The 25,688-nt window shown below is 45.5% G+C and overlaps 1 protein-coding gene across 3 annotated transcripts in view; it reads left to right on the plus strand.

Annotated features, from left to right (window-relative positions):
• PLXNA4 (plexin A4) overlaps window positions 1–25,688 on the plus strand; it is a 475,791-nt gene that overhangs the window by 234,758 nt on the left and 215,345 nt on the right. For all 3 annotated transcript variants that reach the window (XM_030479279.1, XM_030479280.1, XM_030479281.1), the window contains exon 4: window positions 778–909. In XM_030479279.1, the coding sequence (XP_030335139.1) occupies window positions 778–909 (132 nt within the window). The remainder of the gene's footprint in view (window positions 1–777; window positions 910–25,688) is intronic.

The following is a 25,688-nucleotide window of genomic DNA, read 5'->3' on the forward strand; positions in this document are numbered from 1 at the left end:
ATTCCATGGTTCTATGATTCTATGATTCTATCATCCTGAATTGTGATTATAGATTGAAAGGGATTGCGAACATTCTCCAGCTGCTTTTGAGCCCAATCTCTACAAGTTTGTTTTAGACAGGAAAGGAAAACTCTGGTGGTTTGTGCATTCTCTCCTCTTTATCTCTGGGTCACTGCCAGGGATAGAGTGGGACTGTGCGTCTTGTTCCTTCTCTTAATTCCAGTTATTGATGTTCCTAAGTGACACCCTGTTATGAGATGTGTCTGGAATCATAAGGTGCCATATTTGTGCAGAACTGATTTCAATATCTGATATATGTAATCAACAAGAGAAATAGCCTGTGTTGGATTGTACACTCCACAATAATATATTGCCCTATGGAATATTAGCAATAGAAACAATAATATCATCTGAGTGAGCCAGTCCTGCAGACTCTCCTGTGTTTCTTTATCTTCTGCTCATCATCGCAACAAATTCTGCTCTTTGTGCCATCATTTTCAGCTCAGTAGATTTGTCCAGGCAATTACAGTAACACCATGATAGTGTCAGATAAATGTGAGCACGGTCTGGATTGTTCTTCTGCAGTGCTTTCATGTTGATGGGACCAGCAGAAGCAGTTAAACCTGCTTTATCCTTAAGTGAGGATGCAGGGGAAAAGTTCACTTTTGGTTGTTTTCCAAATGACATGGACCACAATACATTTCTCCACTTATTATTCTACAGTCTCAATGGAAAGAGGAAAAATACTCATGTTCTTTCCCTGTTTTTGCTCTGCAGATCCGTGTGGATGGCACCACCAAGAACACACTGGAGTATGAGATTGTGCAGGTGGTGGATACTGGCCCCATATTGCGGGATATGGCCTTCTCAGTGGATCATGAACACCTCTACATCATGTCTGAGAAGCAGGTAAGAAACCCCATCAGTCCATGGTGCTTTGAAAGCTTCATGCTATGGACATCAGAATTGCACATGAAGTTCCACGAGTGAATACAGTTACTACAAAGCTGTGCTCTGTTGTTGATCTCATGATGCTTTGTGCTAAGAAACCATTGCATTTATACACTGATGAGTTTTTGAGGGGCCTGGGGCAGAGAATTAAGGGGGCAGAAACCACCCCCAGTGTTGCTTTATGCAGTACACGTCCTACTGGCTACATGACAAGGAGTTGCTATTGCATCTGCTGCGTACCACATTGCTTTCCACCCCCATGCAAACTGTGGCTACATCTGCCACAGATAAGGATAAGTGTAACGCTGAATCACTTGGCTCCACCTGGAGTATTTGGAAAAGATGAAGCCTCTTTGAGACACAGTGATCAAGAGTGTTGGATGCTGCCTGCCAGGGTGCAGGCCAAGCTTGGTGTGACGTTCCTTGGTGTGTTATTCAGTAGTAGTATTGAAAATACTAACAGCCAGATTCCAGGGAAGGACCAATCTGGGTGTTCAACATGGAAGTCTGGCTGATTTCAGCAAAGTGCTTGGCCTTAGGAAGTTTGCTGCTTGGGGTAGGAGGAGAAGGAACTAGTTTTGCATGAAGAAACCCACCGTATGTAGTTAGTCTGCTAGACATACAGTGCTACTTGAATTACTGTAGCTGGTTGAGTCATGCATGTTCATGAGGAGCTTTAGATCCATAGAGGAAAAGGAGCAATAAAGGATTGTGGTTGGTAGGGTGATGGCAGGTACCTTCCAGTGCAACTTCAGTGGAGGCCACCAGTCCACCAGTTCATCCATATGTTAGTGTTTAGTGATTCATTGAGTGAGTATTACCCACCTGACCTTGGACCATGTAAGTGCCACCAAACATAAAACACCCACTTGATATTCTCTGTGTTGTCTTCATGAATTGCCTGGAGGACTCCTACATGTTCCTCCTCACATCCTCTTCAGCTGGCTGTATTCCAGGCTGTGGCTAACACTGAAATTATCAGCCTTTACCTGAGCTAAGAAGAGTTTTCTCCTGGCCCAAAAGGCAGGAATACATGTGAGGTTTGAAGTGAGGTGTTCAGCAAGTTGCTGTGGTCCTGGAGCTCAGATGTGGCAGGCTGGCTATCTTTCTCTCCATACAAAGTAAGGGGGATTGTAGTTTCCAGTCTATGTCTGTAATTTCTTCTGCTTGAACCGCTGTATTTTAAATGTTCTGTGCCTCTGTGATGTCTCCAACTCTCCCCCTAAGCTATGGATATTTGTACCTATAATTCGGAGTGGGGAGGGAAGCAAATCTGTACGTTCATCTTTATTAAAGAGGCTGTGAGATGGCAATAACTCAGGTGAAAGGGGACTGATTGCTTTCTTATCTGCCCCATGCTGGGCAAGGATGGGATGTCTCCTCCAGTGTTAAAGTGAAAACAGTGCCAGTAACCTGTTGGGATGGAGTGAGAAGCTGGAGGCAGGTGATGCTTGCCAGCTCCTATATGACTTTGGTCAAGACACTGTCCTTTGTTCTCATCCTTTTACTCTGTGGGTCCTTTTTTCCTTTCCTTAAATTAGAATGAGGCTCCTCGCATGGTCAAAGCCCTTGAGCATGGCAGTACATCAATAATCAATTCACTGATTTGCTTAGTGTCTTTTTCATGCACCCCCATCTAGCAACAACTCACCTCAGATACCACCACTACCTTTCAGCCCTTCAGGTTTACAGACACAAGAGGTTTGGCTCCCTTGGGCTGGTTGCTCTCATAACACTCAGGAGCTGCCATGGTTCTCTGTAGGAAAGGGCAGTGGGACAGCACTGTTCATACGCTCATTTCTTTAAAAAAATGAAATCTGGAACAAGAAGAGTAATTTGTTTTTCCTCCAGAAACTTCCAAGAACATATTCTTTCTGTTATGTTGACTAACTGAGCTTTACTGACCATTACAACATGAGCAGATTCATTTTGTTGTTGGCTATTCTGAAGCATAAGCTTAAGCAGGTTATTTTAGGACTACAAAATGTTGATGGAGCCCTATAGAGAACTCAGTGAGTCCCCTGTGATTTATTCAACCATCTCCCCCCACTCATCTTTGAAGCCCAAGGATGTCTATATGAGACAGGTTAGTGAAAAGGGCATGGACTTGTTATTTAAAATCTGATCCTATTCTGTGAAACACTCAACACTACAAAAGCCTTTGCCCATCTCTGATTTTATCTTTGACATAGCAAGCAATGTGAGTGACAGGGCTGCCTTCATGGCAATACAGTCACTATCTGTGTGCTTATGATATAACCCACCTCAAGTGCTTGAATGAATTAACATTTGTAGGGCCTCAGTGACTGTGAGTGGGTGAACAGATCTGCCTTTGCTGGAGTCAGGACTATGAACAGCATGGAGGAGTGCAGGCTGGCCTTGCGGAGCATATATCCATATATCCATATATCCAGGCCATCTCATACACTTCTTTGCATAAATGGATGAAGATCTGACTTATCAGGTTTTCACTGCCCACACAAATCCCCTGGTATTGTGAGGTCTGTGGAGATGAGGGACAAGAGGGTGATGGCTTGACCTGGCCTTTCCAAAGGCAGGCAGACACCAGGGCTGGTCCCATCCCTAGGGAAGGAGGAGATTTCTTCTCCCTCTGCCTGCTGGACTCAATCCTGGTTGTACCTCAGGGATAAGAGTGATTCTGTTTGGTTTAGCTGCTCCATTAGTTTTACCAGCCTTGGGTCCATCACTCCGCAGTTCCCAACTGGGAGCCCCAGTGATAAAGCCAATTTCTCCAGCTTATCCCAGTCCTGTCATGGCTTTGGCAGTCCCAGCAAGTACTGCTCTTGCCATTCCCCAAACTATTCTGCATTTAGTATTTGGACACAGCTCAGCAAGGCACCCTTTAATTTGAAACACCATCAAAAAGCTGTCACTATAAATCTGGCTACAAGAAGAGACTTTCACATGCTGCCAAAAAACCATAACCCCTGGCTTTTTGAAGGTCAACATCTGCATGGGAGTACTTTCCTCAATGGACCAGGGGGTCTTCAGTTTGCACATGGGGGTTTTCCTCTGGAGCTGAACTCCCTGGGCTCCAAGTGGAATGGGGAGCCCTGGGAGTTCAGGTCCAGATGTGGTCTGTGGCTGAAACAGGTCCTCCCTCACAGCTCCTTTCAAGGCTGAGAGGTGACAAGCAGCACTTTAATCAGAAGGGCTATACTTTCATGCGTGCAACAGCATTTCACCATCAGAGGGGCTCCATTATATACAAATATATATTTTATAGGGAGATGGATTGAATGAGTGAGATGGGAAGATTTGTCATTGGAAACCAGAGACACACTATATAAAGGTCCCATTATTTCACCGAGGTGTGGGCATATGTGTCTTTCAAGTGAAAACGTGTTTCAAGTCCCCGTTGACAGAGAGGGGAAGGGTTGGTGCATGCATGGGATCTGTCATGATTTATCAGGAGATCTGCCATTTAGCCCCAGCCTTCACAAAGGCTCCGAATGAGGTACAAGCTGGATGCCTCACCCTGAAAAGGAGTCTTGCATGGCAGAGGCAATAGAGAGCTGCTCCAGGGTGTAATTTCCTCACTTACCTGTTCAAATGGCACTTGTCTCTCTATTGAGATGTTCCCTGGGGATCTCAGGGATATAGGTACTTTGGAGGCTTGGGCTGTTTCTTTTCCCTGTTGTATTTCTGGCGTGCAGACACTGTGGAGCCTCTGCCTCACATGCTGATCTAAAGGATGAGGAGCAGATGGAAAATGCTGCTGAATGAGCAGGGGAAGGAGGTCTTTAGTGTCTGCATCTCCTCTGCTCCTCATCACACACACTCATGCCTCCTCATGTCCCTCTTCCTCCTCTAACCCTCTCTCTGAATCTCTTTCCCCTCTCAATTGAGAAGCCTGAGCCTTAAAAGCTTCCCAAATCTCTCTGTAGGGATTGTGACGTTTCTTTCACCCCTTTTCACTATCCCTGCCTCTCTTTCTGATCTCATCCTTCTTTATGGCCCTGTCCTCTCATTTGTAGGCTTTAACTTGCTTTTCCATCACTCCTTTACCCCTGGCATCCCTGCTCCTTTGCTCTCCCCCTTCCAGCTGTCCCCACACTGCTGGCTGACCATGTCTCCTTGCTTCCTTGATGCTTAAATGTTAACATGCACATGCAGCCCAGGTCTACAAGCCAGGAGGTGCAGGATGCTGATTTTCCTGTTGCGGCTTTGGACTAGTATTTTAAAGGTCACCTCCACTACCCTAAACATCTCTTTTGGACTCCTTGGTCTCTCCCAGTGTTAGGTGTGTTGCAAAGCTGACGCAGCATGTAGAAGCAACTCCAAGACACGAGAATTTCAGCTCTTCCCTTTCATATAGAGGGATCAAAGGAAAGAGCAAGAGGAAACAAACTTGAAGGCTCAGAACCCAGAAAGCAAACGACGAGAGGCCCCAACTTCCTATTACAAAGTTCCAAAGGCTTTGAGCTGACTCCTACTTTTGGTTTACTAATGGCTGGGGAAGACTTTGTTCTACAGTGTATGAGTAACCCTACGTTTGACTCAAGGAGATTTGCTGTCCCTGTGCAGGAGGGTTTGTTTCATGCAGGTGATTCAGCTTCACGCTCCAGTGGAAAAGTGTGTTTCTTCCCTGTAACTAGCAGAAAGTCATCCATGATCTGAGAATAAATCACATCTGTGCAGTGCTATCATTCCCTAAAACCATTACAGTGTGGCAGAGGTGAGACTGGTAGGGTCATGCGTAGCAGAAGCAGATAGGTATTGGGGGGGGGGCTCTTTTAAACTTTGCCAGTGAAATATCAAATAAATATGTACTTCAACTAAAGCATGTCAGAAAGCACATTTGGGAAGAATTAAGTATTGCAAATCATGTTGACAGGCTCTTTTTGGCCTTTCTGTGTCTGTTTCTCATTAAAACGGGGAAGGTTTACACCTATTTGTCTCCTGAGATTTCTTCTTCTTCCTTTGCCACTGAGTCACTATCTGCGCACAGGATGATTGTGTTCAAATTAGCTGCAAAAGAGGTGGGGACTGGCTAGTTTGCTTCTGATTTCATGACCACTGATTAAAATCTTGTCTGCTGCTCATGTTATCCCATCAATTAGTTTAAGCAATCATTAATAAATTGACTGAATTATAGCTTAATTTCTCCAAATGTAGGCTTTGCACAAGATAGCCATTAGCATTAACTCTTCGGTTTGGAGTGGCTGCTTCCAAAGGACTGTCAGTTTAAGGCTGTCCCCAGAATCACTGGCTCAAGATCACAAGGTTTATAAATAACTCAAGAGGTTTCCATCCTTTTCCATTTGCATTCATTTGTTTGTGAGCCATCAGGTTGGATGCTGAACATGTTTTTCATCATTGGTCCAGAACCAGAAAAGACAGCAATGATCTTGTTTGAAAATGGAAAGCTGAGATTGTCTAATAGATGTGACTTTTTGACCTGAGGAGTTAAAAGCTGCAGAGACACTCGTAAATAGCAGCCTTCCAGTATCCGAAGGGGACCTACAAGGATGCTGGAGAGGGACTGTTCATTAGGGACTGTAGTGATAGGACAAGGGGAATGGTTTCAAACTTAAACAGGGAAAGTTCAGGTTAGACATAAGCAAGAAGTTCTTTACTGTGAGAGTGGTGAGGCACTGGAACAGGTTGCCCAGAGAAGCAGTGGCTGCCCCATCCCTGGCAGTGTTCAAGGCCAGGTTGGATGGAGTCTTGGCTGAAACGGTTTAGTTTGTGGTTTCCCTGCCCATGGTAGGGGGTTGGAACTAGATGATGTTAAGGTCCTTTACGACCCAAACCGTTCTATGATTCTATGATTCTATAATAAATTGTAGATTTTGTCACTGCTCTTGCAGATTTCTATCATTCCACCCTGCTGTCGTGTAGGCTCTGGAGTATCAACTGTCAATCTGTTAAAGGGGCTACTGTGCATAGTGTGAAAGATGATCACTTTGTGTACATTCATTCTTTGGAGATGATCAGGTTTTATGCAGGACTCCACTGTTCATCTTCTGAAAGCTAGGAAGGAGGGGGGTTGACAGCATAGAATCATAAAATCAACCAGGTTGGAAAAGACCTTTCAGATCATCAAGTCCAACTGTTACCCCAGGACTACCAAGTCCACCACTAAAACCATGTCACTAAGGGCCCTGCATCACCTCTTCCTTCATCGGCTTGATTGGCTTCTCCTGAACCAGCCTGACATCCTAGATAAGATTGGAGTCATCAGAGCTTCTAAAAGGCCCAAATCAAGAGTTAAAATACACATTCTCTTTGCATTATGTTAGGCTATCTTTAAATCCTCAAAAGAAGAGGACTCCAAACTGCCCATTCCCTTGCCCAGCTGCCCTGCTCTTTGGCATCCCTGCACAAAACAGATGGGGAAGAACAGTTCCTAGAGTTCAGTCAATCTCTATCAAGCAATGAATGTAATCCCAGTTGGCAGCAAAGGCAACTTTTGTTCTCTTTGCCTGTTCTTTCCTGCCCCTAAAATACCATGCATTACCCTCAGCAATATCAAAAGCTGAACTCCGTTCTCCCCTTGCATTTACATTCACCTAATTAAGGGCCTATTAAATAAGGTCAGATGCCCTCTAAGAAGTGACTGCAGAGATAGAAAATCCTGCATGGATGCTCAGCTAAGGATGGAAAAGACACTGTGCGAGTGCCTGAGTTTCGCAGCCAAGAATGATAAAAGCTATTTGGCCCACAAGCAAAACTGCAGCACCTTGTGCTACTCGCACTTTGGAATTGATTCTTCATCAGCACAAGGCATATTACTTCAAGAAGTCATCATTTAGCTGGATTTTAACTCGTTTGCTGCTGGTACATGGGTATCCCAGGAGGAAGAACCTGTGGGATAAATAAAGGAGTAGGTGGGTTAATCTGGGTTAACTTCCTGCTGGGTTGGTTGTGTGTTCCAGCAGGGGGGTAAATAACTCAGGAAGCTGGAGTGAGGAAGTGAGGAAGTGAGGAACCAATTCAAGATCTTGGAGGTGTCCCAAATGAACCATTTATGCCAAAAGAAGAAATTCTGCTGTGGGCTGTCTCCATCCCATGAGATACGTGGACATCTGGAATTTCATCTCCAATTGTCCCTCAGCCTTGGGCTTTTCACGCTTGAATTAAGCTCTTTTTATGTTTTGGAAATTATTTTTAAAACCAATTTGATGCTATATTCAAGTGGCCCGCTTTGCCCTAAAATGAATACTATGCTAAGTGCATTGGAAAGGAGAAAACTTCCGTGGTTGAGAGACAGTCCAGGATTTGGGAGACTAGACTCGTACCCTGCCTTGCTCGCAGAGTCCTTGTACAGCTGTGGACAAACCAGTGTAACACCATGTGTCCTGAAGGTACAGAAGATATTTCCAAGATCGGGACCTCTTTTGGGGCTTTCCTGCCCCTGGCTATTGTCTTCTCCTGCCATGCTTGTGTGCATGCCCTATTCAGAGCTGGAAAGCTTTGCTGGATCCCGAAGTTCAGAGGGACTTTTGCTATGTTAACTAGCCCGAGCTCTGTCGTGTGTAATGGAGAGGGAAATGCTTCTTGAGAGAGTTGCTCTCCTCTTTGTAGCCATCCTAAGGACGACACTAAGTTATAGCTTTCTTGATGCCATCTAGAGGAACGTTGTCAAGCCTGAGCTGTGTGGAGGGGACAGCTGGGAGCAGTTTGATAGTCTTGCGCTGAAAGGAAGGATTTAGTAAGGAATGCAGGTTGGTATCCCTTTGCTTCATACTTGCCCTTGCTTATCTATGCCAGAACCCTGTCTCTTCTGGACCTGCCCCATCCCAGAGAAATGACTTCTCTACAAGCACATTGCGTTTATCACTAGGATCCAGCTGGGGGGGAGTGGATCAGTGCAACTGCTCAAGTACTTTGAATAGATGTATCTTAGCCATGGACAGAGTCTAAACCCTGCTTGCTGGAAAGATGTGAACTCATATAAACCACTTTCTGCTTTGGAGCACTGCTGGTCACATTTCAGAGCTGACGAGCAGAGGGGGCTGAGTGACACATCCTTGATCATGCCACACACCTGTGACAGAGTAGTGCATCCATGCTGAGTCTCCCAATCACCCCTGGACCAGCATTTGGGATGCACTTACGTCCATACAGATACATTAACTCAATTTAGTGCCTGGTACAGTCTTTCTCATTAAAAGATTGATATTTAGTCACAGTGGTGGCATATTTGTGCCTGAACTCTACACTTATGCCCTCCTCTATGTGTCCAATGTTTGAGGGTAGAACTATGGCTTTCACACTGCCATCTGTGGGTCTGCATTTGGCTTGAACTTCAGCAATGCCTAGTGTCAGCATTCATCTCTTTGCTTGCCAAAGAGTCATTCCCATGCCAGGATGCTTCCTCCACAGGCTGCTCAAAGAAGCCATGCAGGAACTGGGGGATGCACGGAGGCTTTCAACAGTGCTGTGTTCCTATAGAAGATGGTTTCATTCATCTTCAGGACTCCTTGTCCCAAAGATTGTCTAAAGGTATCCATGTGGTGGACACAATTATAGGGGGTTGCCTGGAGTCATGACAGGAGGAATGAGGTGGGTCATTCGGTCTAACCAGGTCTCCCTCCTCCTGTCCCCTGTGTTTTTAAGTGGGAACATTGATCCTTCTAATTCATCAGGCTCTTTTTTCACTTACATTCACACTATTACTTTCTAAAATAACAACTCCCCTCTACCTTGCACAGAAGACAAAAAGTGAGTAAGACTGGAGAAAAGAGTGAGCAATGCCCATAAATGCAGGAAGCATTTGTAGAGCCATTCCCTGGGTGGAAGCAGCAGGGACTATTGATCCTTGGGAGCGTGTGACGGGTGGGAAGCTGCGCAGACGTGTCCCCTGGGGCACAGCTCTGCCTGGCACACAGCGTGTGGGTCATTTGGCTCTATTGATCGTGGTGCTGTTCCTCTGTGGTGTGGCTTTTCTGCGTCAAACGCAGGCTGCTACCTGCTGTTTTAGGGAAAGGAGGTGGATCTGTGGAGTTAAATCCATGGCTTCTCTTGTTTTAAACACCAAAAATCCACTCCTGTCTCCCTGCCAGACTGGTAGATTGTGGTTTCATTTGGGAAAAGGTCAGGATATTAAGGGCAGCTCAAGGAATTTAACTGGCAATCTGAAAATCCCCATCCTCCCTTCCCCCAGCCCCTGACCCTGTAATAGACCCAGAAGAAGGGGAGAAGAAAGAGGAAACCTAAGAAGCTGGTGATTACATGTGAAGCCTGGCAGATCTGTAATCCTGGACTCCATTAAACATCTGTCTGCTCCAATCTCAGTGACAGCCACGTCTCCTCCTCCTCTGCTGCCTCTCACTGATCTTACATTTGCAGGTCACTTGAAAGCACCAGTTGTTAATCATCCCCCAGCTTTGGTATTCCACTCCAGCCCAGCCTGGGCATTGGTGTTCCCAGGGAGGGAGGATTTGGGCTATACGGAGACCCTGGCTCAGAGGTATAGGCATTTCCATAGCTCTTGGGTTTAAGCTTTTAAATCAAACACTTGCTCAAGTGCTTTCCCGGATCAGTGCCCAGTGGCTGTCAGAGACCATTCTCTTAATTATTGCATTTTAAACATGCTCCAAAAGTTGTTTCCATCACAGGCTCATGTATCTTATGACTTTCTTTGAGGCAAGTATTTGCTCTCTTGGGGCTTTTCCATACACCATAAATGCACAGAGTTATAATTTCTAATGCCTTTTCTATTTTCCATGCTCCAAAACTCCAAAACATGCTTCTTGTTAGTGAGGATTAATAAGCATTTCATTGTCAGACTCAGGGAGAACTTGTGCTCCAGAACTTGCTGTGTCTTCTGCACTCATGGCTTGGAGTCTTTCTTCCTTTAGGCTCCTGCTAAACATCTTTCAGCACTTTATATTACTTGATATAGTCATTATCATCATAGGTGTGTGTGTAGTAGGAACAGGGAAGTGAAATCCATTCCAGAACTCGCCCTTGAAAGGCAAACTGACTATTATGTTTTTTTCTAGTGGAGAAAGAACTTTAAAGTCATACTGTTCAAGGTTTTTCCAAGTTTTTTCAGGGACTGGGTTTTTTTTCTCGGTTTCTGTGATTTTCCAGTATGTGATTGGAGACAAATGTACTCAATTACCCTGAACATTATTCTCTTGGTTTATTTCCTAACTGAATGAGGAAGTAATGGGAATCCTTGAGACCTAATTCAGTCTGTCTTGCTTTGCTTTTATCCTTTTGAAAGATACTTTGAACCAGCAAACTGAACACTTGGTCAACCTATGTGTTGTATAGGGTATATCTGTCTGTTTGTAGGGTAGGCTTGACCAGCTTAACCACTTGTATAGATGGACCTTGCAACTTGGGAAGACACCCAGTGCTATAATGACATTTCCAGAGTCCAGGCTCACATCTGTGGTTGTACCTGTATGATAAATGTAGCAAGACCAAGGGGTTTGGATGGTTGGGAAGATTTGAGGGGATAGAAAAGTCAACGTAGGAGGTTGTGTGGATAAACCAGTGGGTGTTTGCGTGCCCATTCAGTGGATGTTGTACAAAGACAGGACAATTTCTCTGCCAAATGCCCCTGATGTCATTGCCTGAACAAGAGTCAGGTTAAGATGGGACCTTTTGAAATAAAGGTCCTTAAACTCGTAGTTCTGCTGTCACATCTCAGCACCTTTCACATCATTCTAACTCCCTTTAATTTACCTGATGAATTCACTTCTTTTCCTCCAGTCCTGAACTTCTACATAAATACCTGCTCTTGTGTCCCTCCTCTGAGAATTTGGATCCACGGATGACTCTGTGATGTGTTTATGAACTTGTAAAGCCCTTTGGATTTCTTTAGGATGAGATACAGTGTTTGTACAAGATCCCTGCTCCTATGTTATCATTTGAAAAGCTTTCTGTGGAAGAAATCTTCTGACGTTCATGTGTCAGTAGTTTGTGTTGGAAGGGACCTTAAAGCTCATCTAGTTCCAATCCCCTGCCATGGGCAGGGACACCTTCCACTAGAGCAGGTTGCTCCAAGCCCCTGTGTCCAACCTGGCCTTGAACACTGCCAGGGATGGGGCAGCCACAGCTTCTCTGGACACCCTGTGCCAGAGCCTCAGCACCCTCAAAAGGAAGAACTTCTACCTAAGAGCTCATCTCAACCTCCCTTGTTCCAGTTTGAACCCGTTACCCCTTGTCCTGTTGGTACGGTCCCTGATGAAGAGTCATCACACCAGGAGTAATGTGTTTTGATGGACTGTGAACTCCAGGATGATTCACATAATTGATGTTGGATTCACGGAGCATTGGGACAAAGGAGACAGGCTGATGTTTGCATCGACCTGGCCTCCATCAGGACAAAGTATCTTTTCTTCCCAGCAGCTGTGCTAATAAAAGGAATAAAACAGGGTACAGACTGTGGCAATGAGACCAAATGCTTCAGTGTGGCCTGGTGCCTGTAGATCTCAGCTCATTTACTCTCCCAAAAGCGGATAGCTCCATCCAGACTGAGCAGGGACTAAACCCAGACCATTCCCGGACATTGTTGGAGAGCTTTCCTCTCTCTTCCTAAGAGCGTTATCTATCCCTGAGCCTTCCACCTCGGGCCATGAACTGTCAGGTTGGTCATTACAAACCTCTTGGCAGTGACTGATTGTGGTGGTCTCTTTTGCTAGGGAAAATGTGGAACTGATTGTGCGGCTGACCCCATTTGACCTCGGGAATTCTGCGTTTAACCTGGCTCTAGACATAATAAACTCCAGTAATTAGCAGAGAAATCCAGTGGTGACACATCTAATTGATTGGAAATGCCAGTCCCCAATGAGACGAGAAGCAGCACTTGACAGGCAGCAGTGGGGGCTGCAAGGGGGTCGTTGGGATGCTGTCAGGAGGCAGGAAAATGCCAGGAAGGAATGTGGAGCATGTTGGAGGTTTGCTTTTCTTTCCAGCTGAGAATGCTGCAGGTTTGCTTTTCTTTCCAAGCTAATGGACTTGGTGAAAATGCTATCCATCATTAATTACTTATCCCTATAGTCAGCATCTTTCCCAAGGTTGAGTTCACACCTTTGGGAAAATCCAACTAATCTCCACACAGTCCATCTTAGCAAAGAGTAAAACACCTCCTGTGATCCTCATCTGAAAAGCCAGCACTTTGTGCCCGACCAAAGAGGCAAGTAGAGGCCCTGTTAGGGAGAACATCACCTTCTTCATGTCATGGGTTGAAGATACCTGTGTCAATATAAATCTGTGATATCCCTTCTCAGGTTGTGCATTTGTGCTTCTAAACTGATGACAGTGGAAAACACATTTTAAATCATTATTTTGGTTTGGTTTGTGCTTAAAGATGGACAATTTCCTGTCCTGGTTTGTGGCTGGAGCTCAGGACCACTTGTGTGCTGACCTTGACATGGGACTGTGCCTGGGAGTGAAGGAGGGATTATCTTCATCTGCAGTTGCTGCTTTCTTTTAATCATAGCTTTCCTGCAAGCAATGAACTGGCAGCCAAGTGGACTTTAGGTTACATCTGTACCAGTACTAGGGAGCACGACCAGGCACTGAAGGTGAATTGTCTCATCCATTAAATTGGTGTAATGGCACTTGGCACTTCCTCACCATGGGGCTGGCGAGCTGACTCTCAGTCTTGGACATGGTTCAGGCCTGTTTCTGAGGGGCAGTTTGGTTGCAGCTGCTCCATTTGCAGGCTAAGAGAGTTTAATGATGCATACATCTGCTATCCTTTACTCACTGGCTTTAGAACCAGAGAGTAATGCAGGGCACATTGCATTTACCAGTGCAGATACCACTTCACAGAGTAGTAAAACACAGTGTTACCTGATTTGTGTAGGTAGGTTCAAAGTCTCCATCCTACTTCACAGGACAGGAGCTATTGCAAGATCTCAGCTTGAGCATTTAATGATTTTAGCTTGTACTCCTAATTAAACATTTGAAATATTGATTAAGAGCTGATCTCTATCTCATAAACAGGGATAGCACAGGAGAAGGGTGGGTGCATGTTGGCCAGGCCAGGTTGGACGGGGCTTTGAGTGACGTGGTCCAGTAGAAGGTGTCCCTGTCCGTAGTAGGGTGTTGGAACTGGATGAGCTTTAAGGTCCCTTCCAACCCAAACTAGTCTGTGGTTCTATGATTCTATGATTCTGTGATTGCGGAAAGCCCACACAGCTCACTGAAGCAGACTTGCTGTGCACAGTGGGGCTGCTGAGCTAGCAGCATCCTCCGGTTAAGGCTGTCTATGGATACATGGGCATCCTTAGAGGTGTCTGTCCATGCTTCACGGATAGCTCCCTGTTAGCCACCTCGAGCACGTACTTGGCCACAAGGACCTCATGTTTGCATGATGCATGACAAGCGTCTGTGCAGTAAGAGGTCTAGGAGGTGCTGGGAAGGTGAGCTGTGATGTTCTCCTGACCTGTCAGTGATGCTGCCTAAGCAGTGGCTGTCACAGGAGGATGTTGCCCTTTGCTCACCTCCATGTGCTCATCTCCTGGGATATGCTGAAATCACCAGGTTAACAGGGCCAGCTGAATGCCACCAGCAGCACCATGTAATATTATTAATATTGCTCCTGCTATGGGTTTACCCTGTGCCAGGCTGCATTCCTCTAGGCAGTGCTGAGGCAAGGCTTGGGAATTCCATGGGCAGGACTGGTCCCTGGGCAGTAGGGACACATGTAGTGACAGGACAAGGGGAATGGCTTTAACCTGCCAGAGGGCAGACTGAGATGAGCTCTTAAGCAGAAGTTCTTCCCTGTGAGGGTGCTGAGACGCTGGCACAGGGTGTCCAGAGAAGCTGTGGCTGCCCCATCCCTGGCAGTGTTCAAGGCCAGGTTGGACACAGGGGCTTGGAGCAACCTGCTCTAGTGGAAGGTGTCCCTGCCCGCGGCAGGGGGTTGGGACTGGATGAGCTTTAACGTCCTTTCAACCCAAACCGGTCTGGAATTCTATGATCTTCAGGAAAAAGGGGAAGAAAGCAAAATTTAGGGCTGCTGACACTCTGCCACTTGCTAGTGAGGCTTTAGAAGGGTCATTGGCCTGTTTGATTTGATAACAGAGGCACAGCTTTGGAGGATAACAGCCTGTTGCAGCTATCACTCTATGAAGACTCTTTATTTGCTAATGCAGTGGAAATCCACTTGTCATTGAGGTGTCCCTGAGTTTCACAACCTGCTGGTGTCTCCTCCTGCGCTTTAGGTACCAGAAGTTCATCCACCTCTGTGCATCCAAACTCCTTCAGGACTGGTTTGCTTGAGGTGTATCACCTCCTCCCAGCAAAGGCAACCTCTAAAAACCAACCCAGGGCTTCAGGGACACTTGTATATCCTAGATCAATAAAGTGAAAAGGAAAAAGAAATACAATGACAGCACCATATGCACCGGAGCATCCTGCAGAGATTGTGAAGTCTCAAACCAAATATTAGATGTGTAAACAGCACAGCAGCATTCCTTCATCAGGGTGGCTGCAGATCCATTTATTGCCTTTTGATCATTTGTTTTCATTAATTTTCATAGCTAAACACATAAAAGTGCTCGTAGGCTCTCCCTGCTCCCTTCTTTCTCCTTTCTAGACTTTCTGTTTGAACTGACAATCAATCCACCTACTACTGATCGTATCAAAAAGTTTACACAACCATCGATTTGAAGACTTTGCCCCTGTTGTCAGTGCTCACACAGCTTTGGGGTGTTGTTCTTTCTATGTAGAGCATCAGTAGTAGTGGTTGTGGTGCCGAAAGACCTTTTCATACTGAAGTATTTGTATTTGATGTATGCCTTTGAGTTTGTGTGTGTCTTTGCTTCCTCACGCAACTCTTTAGGAGAAGGAAGGAGAATTCACATGTGATAAAGAACTGCAGTTTTGACTCATTCTTTCTTAAAGCAGAGGGACTATTTGTAGGTTTTGGCATCGACAGTTTTGCCCCAGGGTCCTAGAAAACAGCAAGATTCTTCCCTGCTTCTCTTGCTCAGCTGGGTCAGGTCCTTGGAAATATCCCATGTATTTCAATGGGACAATTTTCTTCTTTTGCTTGCAATTTTTTATGTTTTTTCTGCCATCCTTCCTCTCCATGATATTAATTTAATTCTTTCAATTTCATTAAGTGGAAAGTCTCCTTGAATTTAGTGCTTCATTTGTGGGGAAAAAGGATTTATTCTGGTTCCGTGATTTGTGCTTAGCCTGGGATGCTGCTTTTTCTGCTGTTGGCCACGAGGATGGTCATCACAGACCTGATGTAGTTATTTATTGGCCTCTTAGTGATGTCTTATAAGATCTTATGGAAGGCTACAGCATTTTTTTAACTAAATACCCTCTCTTTTGGGTCAGACTGAGAGCAGGCTGTGGGTGAATGAGTTATTCTAGTGGCAGGAGCCCATTGCATTTCATAGGATCATAGAATCAGAATCAACTAGCCTGGAAAAGACCTTTAAGATCAAGTCCAACCGTTACCCCAGGACTGCCAAATCCATCACTAACCCATGCCTCTAAGGGCCTCATCTATTTTTCCCCTATCAAGCAATGGGTTTATTGTGAGACAATGTGGGTGACTGGAAGGATAAGGCATGAGTTCATCATACATAGGACACACAGAAAACCTGGACCTTCTGCATATACATGAATCTGCTGTAATGTTCATGCCAGATCGTAGGGCAGGAGGAAAGCCATGTCATAAAGTCATAGAATGGTTTGCTAGAGATGATAATGTCACACAGATATTACCTGATTCTCCTCTGAGTTACATCCCTCCTCCTCCACCTTGAAAGAAGACAGCAAGCAGGGAGTCAGGCTTATTTTTGTCTAGCTGCAAACATTCACAAATGATAAAGCTCATCGCCTAAGTGTCATATGATGAACCAAGATGCACCATTCTGTAAATACATATTCATGCTTATGCAGGACCTCAAAGGGTGTTACAAAACATAAGCCTCGTTCTGTAATCCCTCTGTGTGCTCAAAATCTTCTGATTTGGGGCAAAGCTTGGACTTGATGATCTTAAAGGTCAATCAACCTGGTGGACTCTATGATTCTATGAAGATGCTGACAGCTTTGGATGCTCCAGTATGTACTTTTCTACAGATATATACATACAAACCCAGAAGAATCACCTTATCTTCCTGGGGAGCACATCTGGGATGGAAGGCAGCATGTGTTTGGCAGTGAACAGTACCATTACGCTAATGCATTTGCAAGTGCACTGGGAGGCTGGCGAGGGGCTATTTGGATAATGGAGTGGCTGGGCTAATAAAATTAGCCTCACATTCACAGCCTGAGTGGGGAGGAGGGGAACTGTCCCTTTCAGTCTTCCCAAGCAGCTCCTGACATCTTATTCCCCCATGACAGCCCAGGAAGGGAAGCAGGCAAGGGGGAGTCTTAAAGTAGAGTGAAAACGTGCTTTCTGCACTCACACAGTGCTGATGCTTTCTGTCCCAGTGAGCAAGAGGGGGAAACCAAATCACTGGGCCATGATGCTGTCACCTAGGTAAGACATGTGAGTGCAGGCTCCAGGAGCCCTGAGACACTGTCATGCTTCTCAAACCACCCTCCCCTCAAAAGGGGCAAGGCTGGGAATGCATTTGTCACTTGAGCTCCAGACAGCAACTAACGCTGATTTAATTAACCCAGTGAGCCCTGCTGGCCTTGTCTATGAGAGCTAGGGCTAGGACGATGTGCGGATGAGTGGAGGTAGGGAGAGGAGGGAGAGGGGAAGAGGCCAAAGGCATGTGGCCATTGTACCATCAGAAGCCATCTCAAACCACTTTGCTTCTCATAACCAAAAGCCCTTTACAATTAGTCTTGATGTGATTTACGTTTACTTTAAGGCATCTGCATAATGGGATATTAATGCACCGGAAATGCAGTCCAGAGCTTCTGAAAGCTTTTGGGGATTGACAATCCCCACAGAGCATGAAATCTCCCTTTTACTGCAGCTGGAAGTGAGTCCAGCCTTTACAGGGTGTGTGTTTATGGGCTGAAATGCCAGAAATCTTCCTACCACTCTGACCTGTCAGCTGTATTTATGAAATGCCCATCATCACGGTGCCTGGGCTTGCCCTTTCTTTTCCACCTTTGCTATGGATTTATTGGGACCTTGGACTTGTTACTTCCACACCTCCCCCAGGCAGGAAGATTTCCATCTCTAGCAGAGCAAAAGATAAATGTTTCTTTGCTGTCAGACGGGGGAAGAGCAGGAGCTGCTGAAAGCTGGGCCATCTTTGCCCACGCATGGCAAGCTCGGTGGGCAGGTTTGCTGTGAATCCTACTTATAGAAAGTCACCTTGGCCACAGACCTGTGAAATTTTAATGCTCCCCACCAAATACTGACTCTCCGAGGGCGTCTGAGTGAGCCTTTAGTGGAGAAGTCGATATTTGTCTGATGTTTCAGTGGATAATGTTGCTTTTCTCTGAATTTCCATTGGACCCTCCTGTACTCTCCCAAACTCATTGTATCAAGATAAAAACATGTGGCTAGAAGGAATTGTTCCCTTTGGAGGGTTGTTAAGTGTTGCCTACTTCTCCCTGCCTTAAGGAGACCTTCTGCTGGGTGCAATCCTCTTGGCTCGGCAGCACATCAGAGCCTGAGTGTCATCAATTTCAGCATAGAGCAATCCTTTTCCATTTGGCTTTCCATGAGTGTGCTAAGGAATCTGTACTGCTAAAACTTAGGTGCTCACATACCACCAGGTAATGCAAACATATCAGCAGTTTTGCATGGCAAGGGTTCTTCTTCCCATTGGAGATTATGGCAAAATCATAGAATTCCAGACTGGTTTGTGTTGGAAGGGACCTTAAAGATCATCCAGTTCCAACCCCCTGCCACGGGCAGGGACACTTTCCACTAGAGCAGGTTGCTCCAAGCCCCTGTGTCCAACCTGGCCTTGAACACTGCCAGGGATGGGGCAGCCACAGCTTCTCTGGGCACCCTGTGCCAGCGCCTCAGCACCCTCACAGGGAAGAACTTCTGCCTAAGAGCTCATCTCAATCTCCCCTCTGGCAGGTTAAAGCCATTCCCCTTGTCCTGTCCCTACAGGCCCTTGTCCAAAGCCTCTCTCCAGGTTTCCTGGAGCCCCTTTAGGCACTGGGAGCTGCTCCAAGGTCTCCCCTTCAGGAGCCTTCTCTTCTCCAGGCTGAACCAGCCCAACTCTCTCAGCCTGTCTCCAGAGCAGAGCTGCTCCAGCCCTCGCAGCATCTTCATAGCCCTCCTTGACAAGAACAATCTTGTTATTCCATCACAAGCTGACTTGAGTGGTTCTGGTCTGTCTCACTAGGTAAAGAAGCTCCAGTTTAGATATTTAGGTTCAAACTGAAACAGGGGAAGTTTAGATTAGATATAAGGGAGAAGTTCTTTACTGTGAGGGTGGCGAAGCACTGGAACAGGTTGCCCAAGAAAGTTGTAAATCCTTCATCCCTGGCAGTGTTCAAAGCCAGGTTGGATGGAGTCTTCGGTGACGTGGTCTAGTGGAAGGTGTCCCTGCCCATGGCAGGGGGGTTGGAAGTAGATGATCTTAAGGTCCTTTCCAATCTAACTATTCTATGATTCTATGATTCTATTAGGTAGGGCTGTAGCCATATATTGTTAATAGAAAAGACACGTGTAGTTACTTTGCTGTACTCAAGCTACTCAGTTAAGTTCTGCAACAAAGACTCCATTCTGCCCTTTTGGTATGACAACTGTGCCATCTTGGGCAATTTAGCATCTGTTCTTACAGGTCTGAGGAGCAGAAGAATCCCGGTGGGGTGAAAGTAAATCTATTAACTTTCAGGTAGCAAAACCACTGCTGCAGGTTAGATTTTGACAATTTACCATCCATCTGGGACTCGGTCTAAGTTAACTGTTCCTCCTAAACCAGAATAGTCCTGTAAACAAAGTAGCTTTAATATACTGAACAATTAAAGCTCTTGTTTCTAATCGAAGTTGAAATTCATTCTGTTTCCATTTGCAACACAAGTCAGGCAGATTTCAAAGTGAGTGATAGAAAGAGCTAATTTATATTTCAGCTTGTGTTTGAAGGAGCTAGAAAATAAATCCAGCTGCACAAGAAGAGGTAGAAGCCTTTAATTTCAATGGCAGCTGGAGCATCTGATAACTGACTTAAAATCATCTGAGTCTGGACTTAAAATAAATGCAAAGGAATTGTTTCCAGGAGGAAAAGGCACAGGATTTGTGGGTACATCAGCACTGCTGGTTTAGATTTATTCTGATCAGGAGTGAAGTTCTGTAATAGATGTCCCACTCATCCTTACTTACTGGCTTTTCTTTACATCTCACTGTATGACCCAAACTCTTTTTGAACAGATTAAACCAGGAGATATGCTCCAGGACCACAGCCAGTGCTAATACATGTTCACTCCAGGGAATAAAGCTGAGTCTAGCTTGAAGTTATCCTCCTGAAACGTACACACTGTGTGCATTGGGAACATGTGCAGTGCGTACACTGGGTCCCCAGATCCTTTACATCTATGGATCTGTTTCTGCTCTACCTTCCTATTTGCATAGTGGTCTTACCCTCCTCACCTTCTTAGTGTAGTGCTAATAGACAGTGGATACCGTGGGCTGTTTGACATGTGCTCTTCAAGCACCTGGCGAAGAGAAGCTGCTTGGAGACCTCAGAGCAGCTTCCAGTATCTGAAGGGGGCTACAAGGATGCTGGAGAGGGACTCTTCATCAGGGACTGTAGCAATAGGACAAGGGGTTATGGGTTCAAACTGAAACAGGGGAAGTTCAGGTTGGATATAAGGAAGAAGTTCTTCCCTGTGAGAGTGGTGAGGTGCTGGCACAGGATGCCCAGAGAAGTGGTGAATGCTCGATCCCTGGCAGTGTTCAAGGCCAGGTTGGACAGAGCCTTGGATGACATGGTCTAGTGTGAGGTGTCCCTGCCCATGGCAGGAGGTTGGAACTAGATGACCTTAAGGTCCTTTCCAACCCAACCCATTCTGTGATTCTATCATTCTATGATCATGTGGATCCCCCACAGATCTTTACTCCCTGGTGCTAATCTTTTCCCACCCAGATGCTGGCTGATGCCTTCACAAATCTGTGGCATGCCTGAAAGACATCCACATCTGGGACTGAGATTTTTGTGGTGGTCACCTCAGCAGTGGATAACCACCACCCAAGCAAGGCAGAATAGGACAGCCTGGTGTGGCAGCGGGTCTGCTCAATATTTATCTGTCCAAGAAAGAGAGTGAATGATGCTCGTATGCTTGTGTTTAAAAGGTGTTTCCACTTAACTGGAGGTCACAGTTTATACTCTCCTTGAGTGGTGGCATCATTTCATAAAAAAGCTTTTCCATTAATTAAAATCCCTTAACCTTGCTTCGTGCTCAGGGTTTGGTCTAGAAGCTTCATTCTTCTGATCAATACATATTACCATATTTCCTAGAAAGAAGCTTTCACCCCTCAATTAGCAGATAAAGTAATTGCGTGCATTTGAAAGCATTTTGTATCTCTAATATCCATTAACTAGATCAGAGCTGCAATTTTGCTGTTCTTATGGACTTTTGGCCATCTCAGTTACCCAAAGGAACATAAAACATTGTTTGGCCTCATTCAAATGACATTTCCATAAATGCCAGGGGAAAATGATGTTTCTGTCCTGCCTTTCCTTTGTTTTTAAGGTTGAGAGAAAGGAGATAAATGAATGAAAATACCCTAGTCCATGAATCAGGAGTTTCAGCATCAAAATTCCTACATGGTCTCTGTGTGACTCTATACAAGTTACTAAAGGCCACATCCTTACCGCTCCTTACAGCAGGGTCTGGCATTTATTTTGATGTAGCACCCAGGGCCACTGATTTTAATGAGTTTTCCAGGCACGAACATGGATATTAATTTATCCACAATATTAATGGAATTGAGCAGGAGGAGGGAACTGTTTTATCTCAAAAACCTTCCATCCCTTCCAACTTTCAGCACTTGGGGAGGCCTTTAGGCATCGTGGGCACTCAAGGTGGACTCACACATCAGCAAAACCTCCTTCTTTCCTCCCGCTGGGCTGGGATTAACATTCTTGTTTCAATCCCTTTGTACAGACAACCTAAAACTGAGCTGCCTGTACACAGGAGAGGTGAATGACCAGATGCCTAGGAAAGTACAACAGCATTATTGAGTGATTCTGCTTTAATTAAGCGCCTCAGAGAGCTGGGAGTGCTGGGGCCCTGTGCTTGATTCCAGTAACATCATTGTGAGGACATGAAGGGATGACTGCTGCCAAGGGTTGATGGAAAATACTCAAGGAATGAAGAAAGCTATCTTAATGCTGGCTTCCTTTGAGGGAGCTGGAGGAAGAGCCAAAAACCATAACACTACTGGGGCAAAGCTGCAAGCACACCAGGGGCATCCCTCAAGCACTTTGCTCTCTAAGAAGGGAGATCTTTTATCAGTGAGTGGGGAACACAATTCCCTGTCAAAAGGGCAGCAGGCAGCATTTTCAACCTCTGCCTGAAGTTTTCACCATCCAAACCACCCAAGAGGGAGGAAACTGGGGAGGTGTTCACCCTTCTGGGTCTGACTCTGTGCTGAGCCACTCATGTTCTAAGACAAGATGGGTAGAACAGTTAGCCCTGCATGCCTTCGCTCCCATGATGTGAATGGTGTGCCGAACTAACCTCTTGCAATAACAGAGTTAAACAGCATTCCTTAGTTCCTGGGCTGAAGTACTGGCTACTGAAGGTTTCTTGTACAGTCTAATGCAAACCATGTCATGGTGGTTCCTCACTCAGCAGAACACAGGCCGCCAGGGTCAAGCTCACCAAATTAATCTCTGTTATATGTATATTACAAGGGACCTGTTTACTGTGAAATGCCCTTGCAACACCCAGGTTTCGAAGGTCCTCTTTGGTTTCTTACCTTATCTCACTTGGGAGAAAGGCAGCTCCATGGCCCAAGAAGTTTAGGACCCCAGAGCTTTTGTTTGTAAACAATCTCAAGGCACATTAATGGAAAATACTATCCAAGAGGAAAGGTCTCCTCTTTCTCCTTGCTTGTCCTTCCCATCACTGGCTGGAGACAGGCTGAGTGCAGTGCAGCCATCACTGTTGGTACTCAAATGGTAAAGGAGTTGGGACACCATGGCTTCCTGATAATGCATCCATCCTTCTGGAATGCAGGGCTTGTCTGCTAACGACCTGTGGGTAGAACAGACCCGTTTAGGCAGCAATGGTGGTATTCATCTTAACTTAGTCTGCATCTAAGTAAAGGATCGGAGACCTGCTGTTGGTGTGAGGGAGAAACTGGCTCCTTTAGGGTGAAATACACTTGGCTTCCTACAGGTTCAGCTTTAGGATAGCATGAGCTACTCTCAGCAGTAGCTACATCACTGCAGTGCTTATAAAGGGAGTCCAAGCTGCTCATATGTAGGGAGATATTTGCATCATCTGTGAACAGAGATGATTCTTCGTTTGGGTGTCCTCTATACAACAGCTAAGGGTTCTTTGCTTGTGTCCAGTGTCTGTGCTCTTTTTTCTCAGGATGTCTCTGTGATCCATACAGAGATGCCTGGGACTCTGGCTCCCCTGCCACCAAAGAGTATCCTCAGATGTTTGTCCAAGACTCGCACACAAAGCAAAGACCAGGTTGTTGTCAATTGTACCAGTCATTCTGGCACAGCATCAGCATGTGACCTTCCTCCAATGAGCAATAAATACATATTTTTCCCAAAGGAAGTAGCTCTCATCCCCTTGGAAGGGGCATCAGTTTCCACTATCCTTCATTTCTCTTTGCCCCAGCCTTCTTGCCCAGGTCATTGCTCAGAGAGGATCTGAGGTGGGCTGAACAGAGACAATTTTGGGGGCTGCTATCCAAACAATGACCAGAAATGGATTCTAAGAAGTCACATCATAATATCACTTCTTTGGTGTTAAGTCTTTGGGCTTGGACTGAATACTTGAGTAGACTCATGCAGTGCTTTGCTTGTCACCCTGTTCTGTTCTGGATACACAAAAGCTCTTGGCCACTCTGTAAAGGAGATGAATGAGGGACCACACAGCTTCCAGGGACACAGAGCCCAGACTACAAGATGACCCATCTGGAGTTAGAAGCATGGCTCAGACATCAAGGAGTCAGGATGGCTACTGCTAATCCTCCAGTAATTAAAACTAGCTACAGTATTTTAGCCCTCACTTCAGAGTCTCCAAAAAGCCAAACCCACATCACAGCTGTAGAAAATGTGGCTGGGGATCCCAGAGGCAAAAGTGCTGATGAAGAACTCCAAAGAAATTAGAAAACTCAGTGATCCATGGCAAAATCCTTCAAGGAACATTTGCGCGGTTATTTCTCAGAATGCACCAAACACATAGAGATGTAAGAATTTGTGGAAATGGCTCCCTGGGTGAGTTGAGGTGTTGGAAGCTGCTTGGTTTGGTGCTTATGGACAAAGTGCAGAACAGATCAGGACACTCCTCCTAAAGTTTCATTCATCAATGGGCTATAGAATAAGGGGTAAAGGGTTCAAACTTAAACGGGGGAAGTTTGGGTTAGATATAAGGAAGAAGTTCTTTGCTGCAAGGGTGGTGAGGCGCTGGCACAGATTGTCCAAGGAAGTTGTGAATGCTCCATCCCTGGCAGTGTTCAAGGCCAGGTTGAATGGAGTCTTGGGTGATATGGTTCAGTGTGTGGTGTCTCTGCCCATGGCAGGGGACTGGAACTAGATGATCTTAAGGTCCTTTCCAACCCAAACTGTTCTGCGATTCTATGATTCTCCTCTAACTTTTTAGGCAGTGTGACTACACATGATTCAGAAGTGTTGAGATAGGTCTGTGCTCTCCACCATAGATACGTCTGTGTCATCATGATAGTAAATGCATGGTGTAATATATCTAGAAGCCCAGTGACTATTTTTGTGCTAGATTTCAGGAAAGCCAGACAAAAGGTTGATATTAGGAGAGGGTTTGCAAAGAACTGAGTGTGCTACAAGAGAGCCTCCACTGATTCTTAGGTGTCAGAGGATGATCAGTTGAACCCTGGAGTTGTACTTCAGTGCATAAAGCTTTACTATGTAGAATGAAGATAAACCTAATACAGAGCCCCAGATGAAGTGCTAAGGATTGAGAAGGAGGATGGGCTTCAAGTTCCATTATAAACTGAAGAAAAAGAAAAGGAAGATCGTCTACATGTTTCATCATGACTGAAAACTTGAAGGCGCTGCCAAGTCTTGGTAGAGCCTCATTGGAAAGACTGGGCACAGGCTGTGAATGGAATAACAAAGAACTTCAAGGGAGCAGTAAAAAATGAAAGATAACTTCAGAATGTTGGATATCTTGGCTTATCCAGTATGGTGTTGCTGTCAAACAGCATGGGACCACTGGAAGCCTTTGGGCGGTATTAGGATTGTAGCCAGGACAGGATATTACAGTAAAAATGTAAGAGCATTCAGGGGTCTTCACTGAAGCTGAGTGCACACAGACCTTGTAGGACAGCCCTAATCACAACATATAAGCATTTGCTGTCACAGACCAAGGTTGTGGCCCAAGCTTAGCATGGTATCTCCATGCCTGAAGGTATAAAAGCGATCATCTGACAAAGTTCAGCTCCAGCCTAGTTAAGCAGCAAGTGAACAGCCATCTCTAGTATCTAAAGCAAACTATAGCTCTGTCTTTTTATGCGCCCGCAAAGATACTGGATTTCTGCACTGCTCCTTTAATTTTTATGCTGTTCTGCTTATTTCTGTGGGGCGCATAAACTTGCAATCTGTTCATAAAACTCTAAGATCACGGTGCGGTCTGCTTTATATCTGTACATATCTGCAGACACACAGCGTTTCTCCCAGCAGGCAGAATGAATA

This window comes from Strigops habroptila, chromosome 3, assembly GCF_004027225.2.
Source record: "Strigops habroptila isolate Jane chromosome 3, bStrHab1.2.pri, whole genome shotgun sequence".
In the NCBI taxonomy this organism is placed as follows: Eukaryota; Metazoa; Chordata; class Aves; order Psittaciformes; family Psittacidae; genus Strigops; species Strigops habroptila.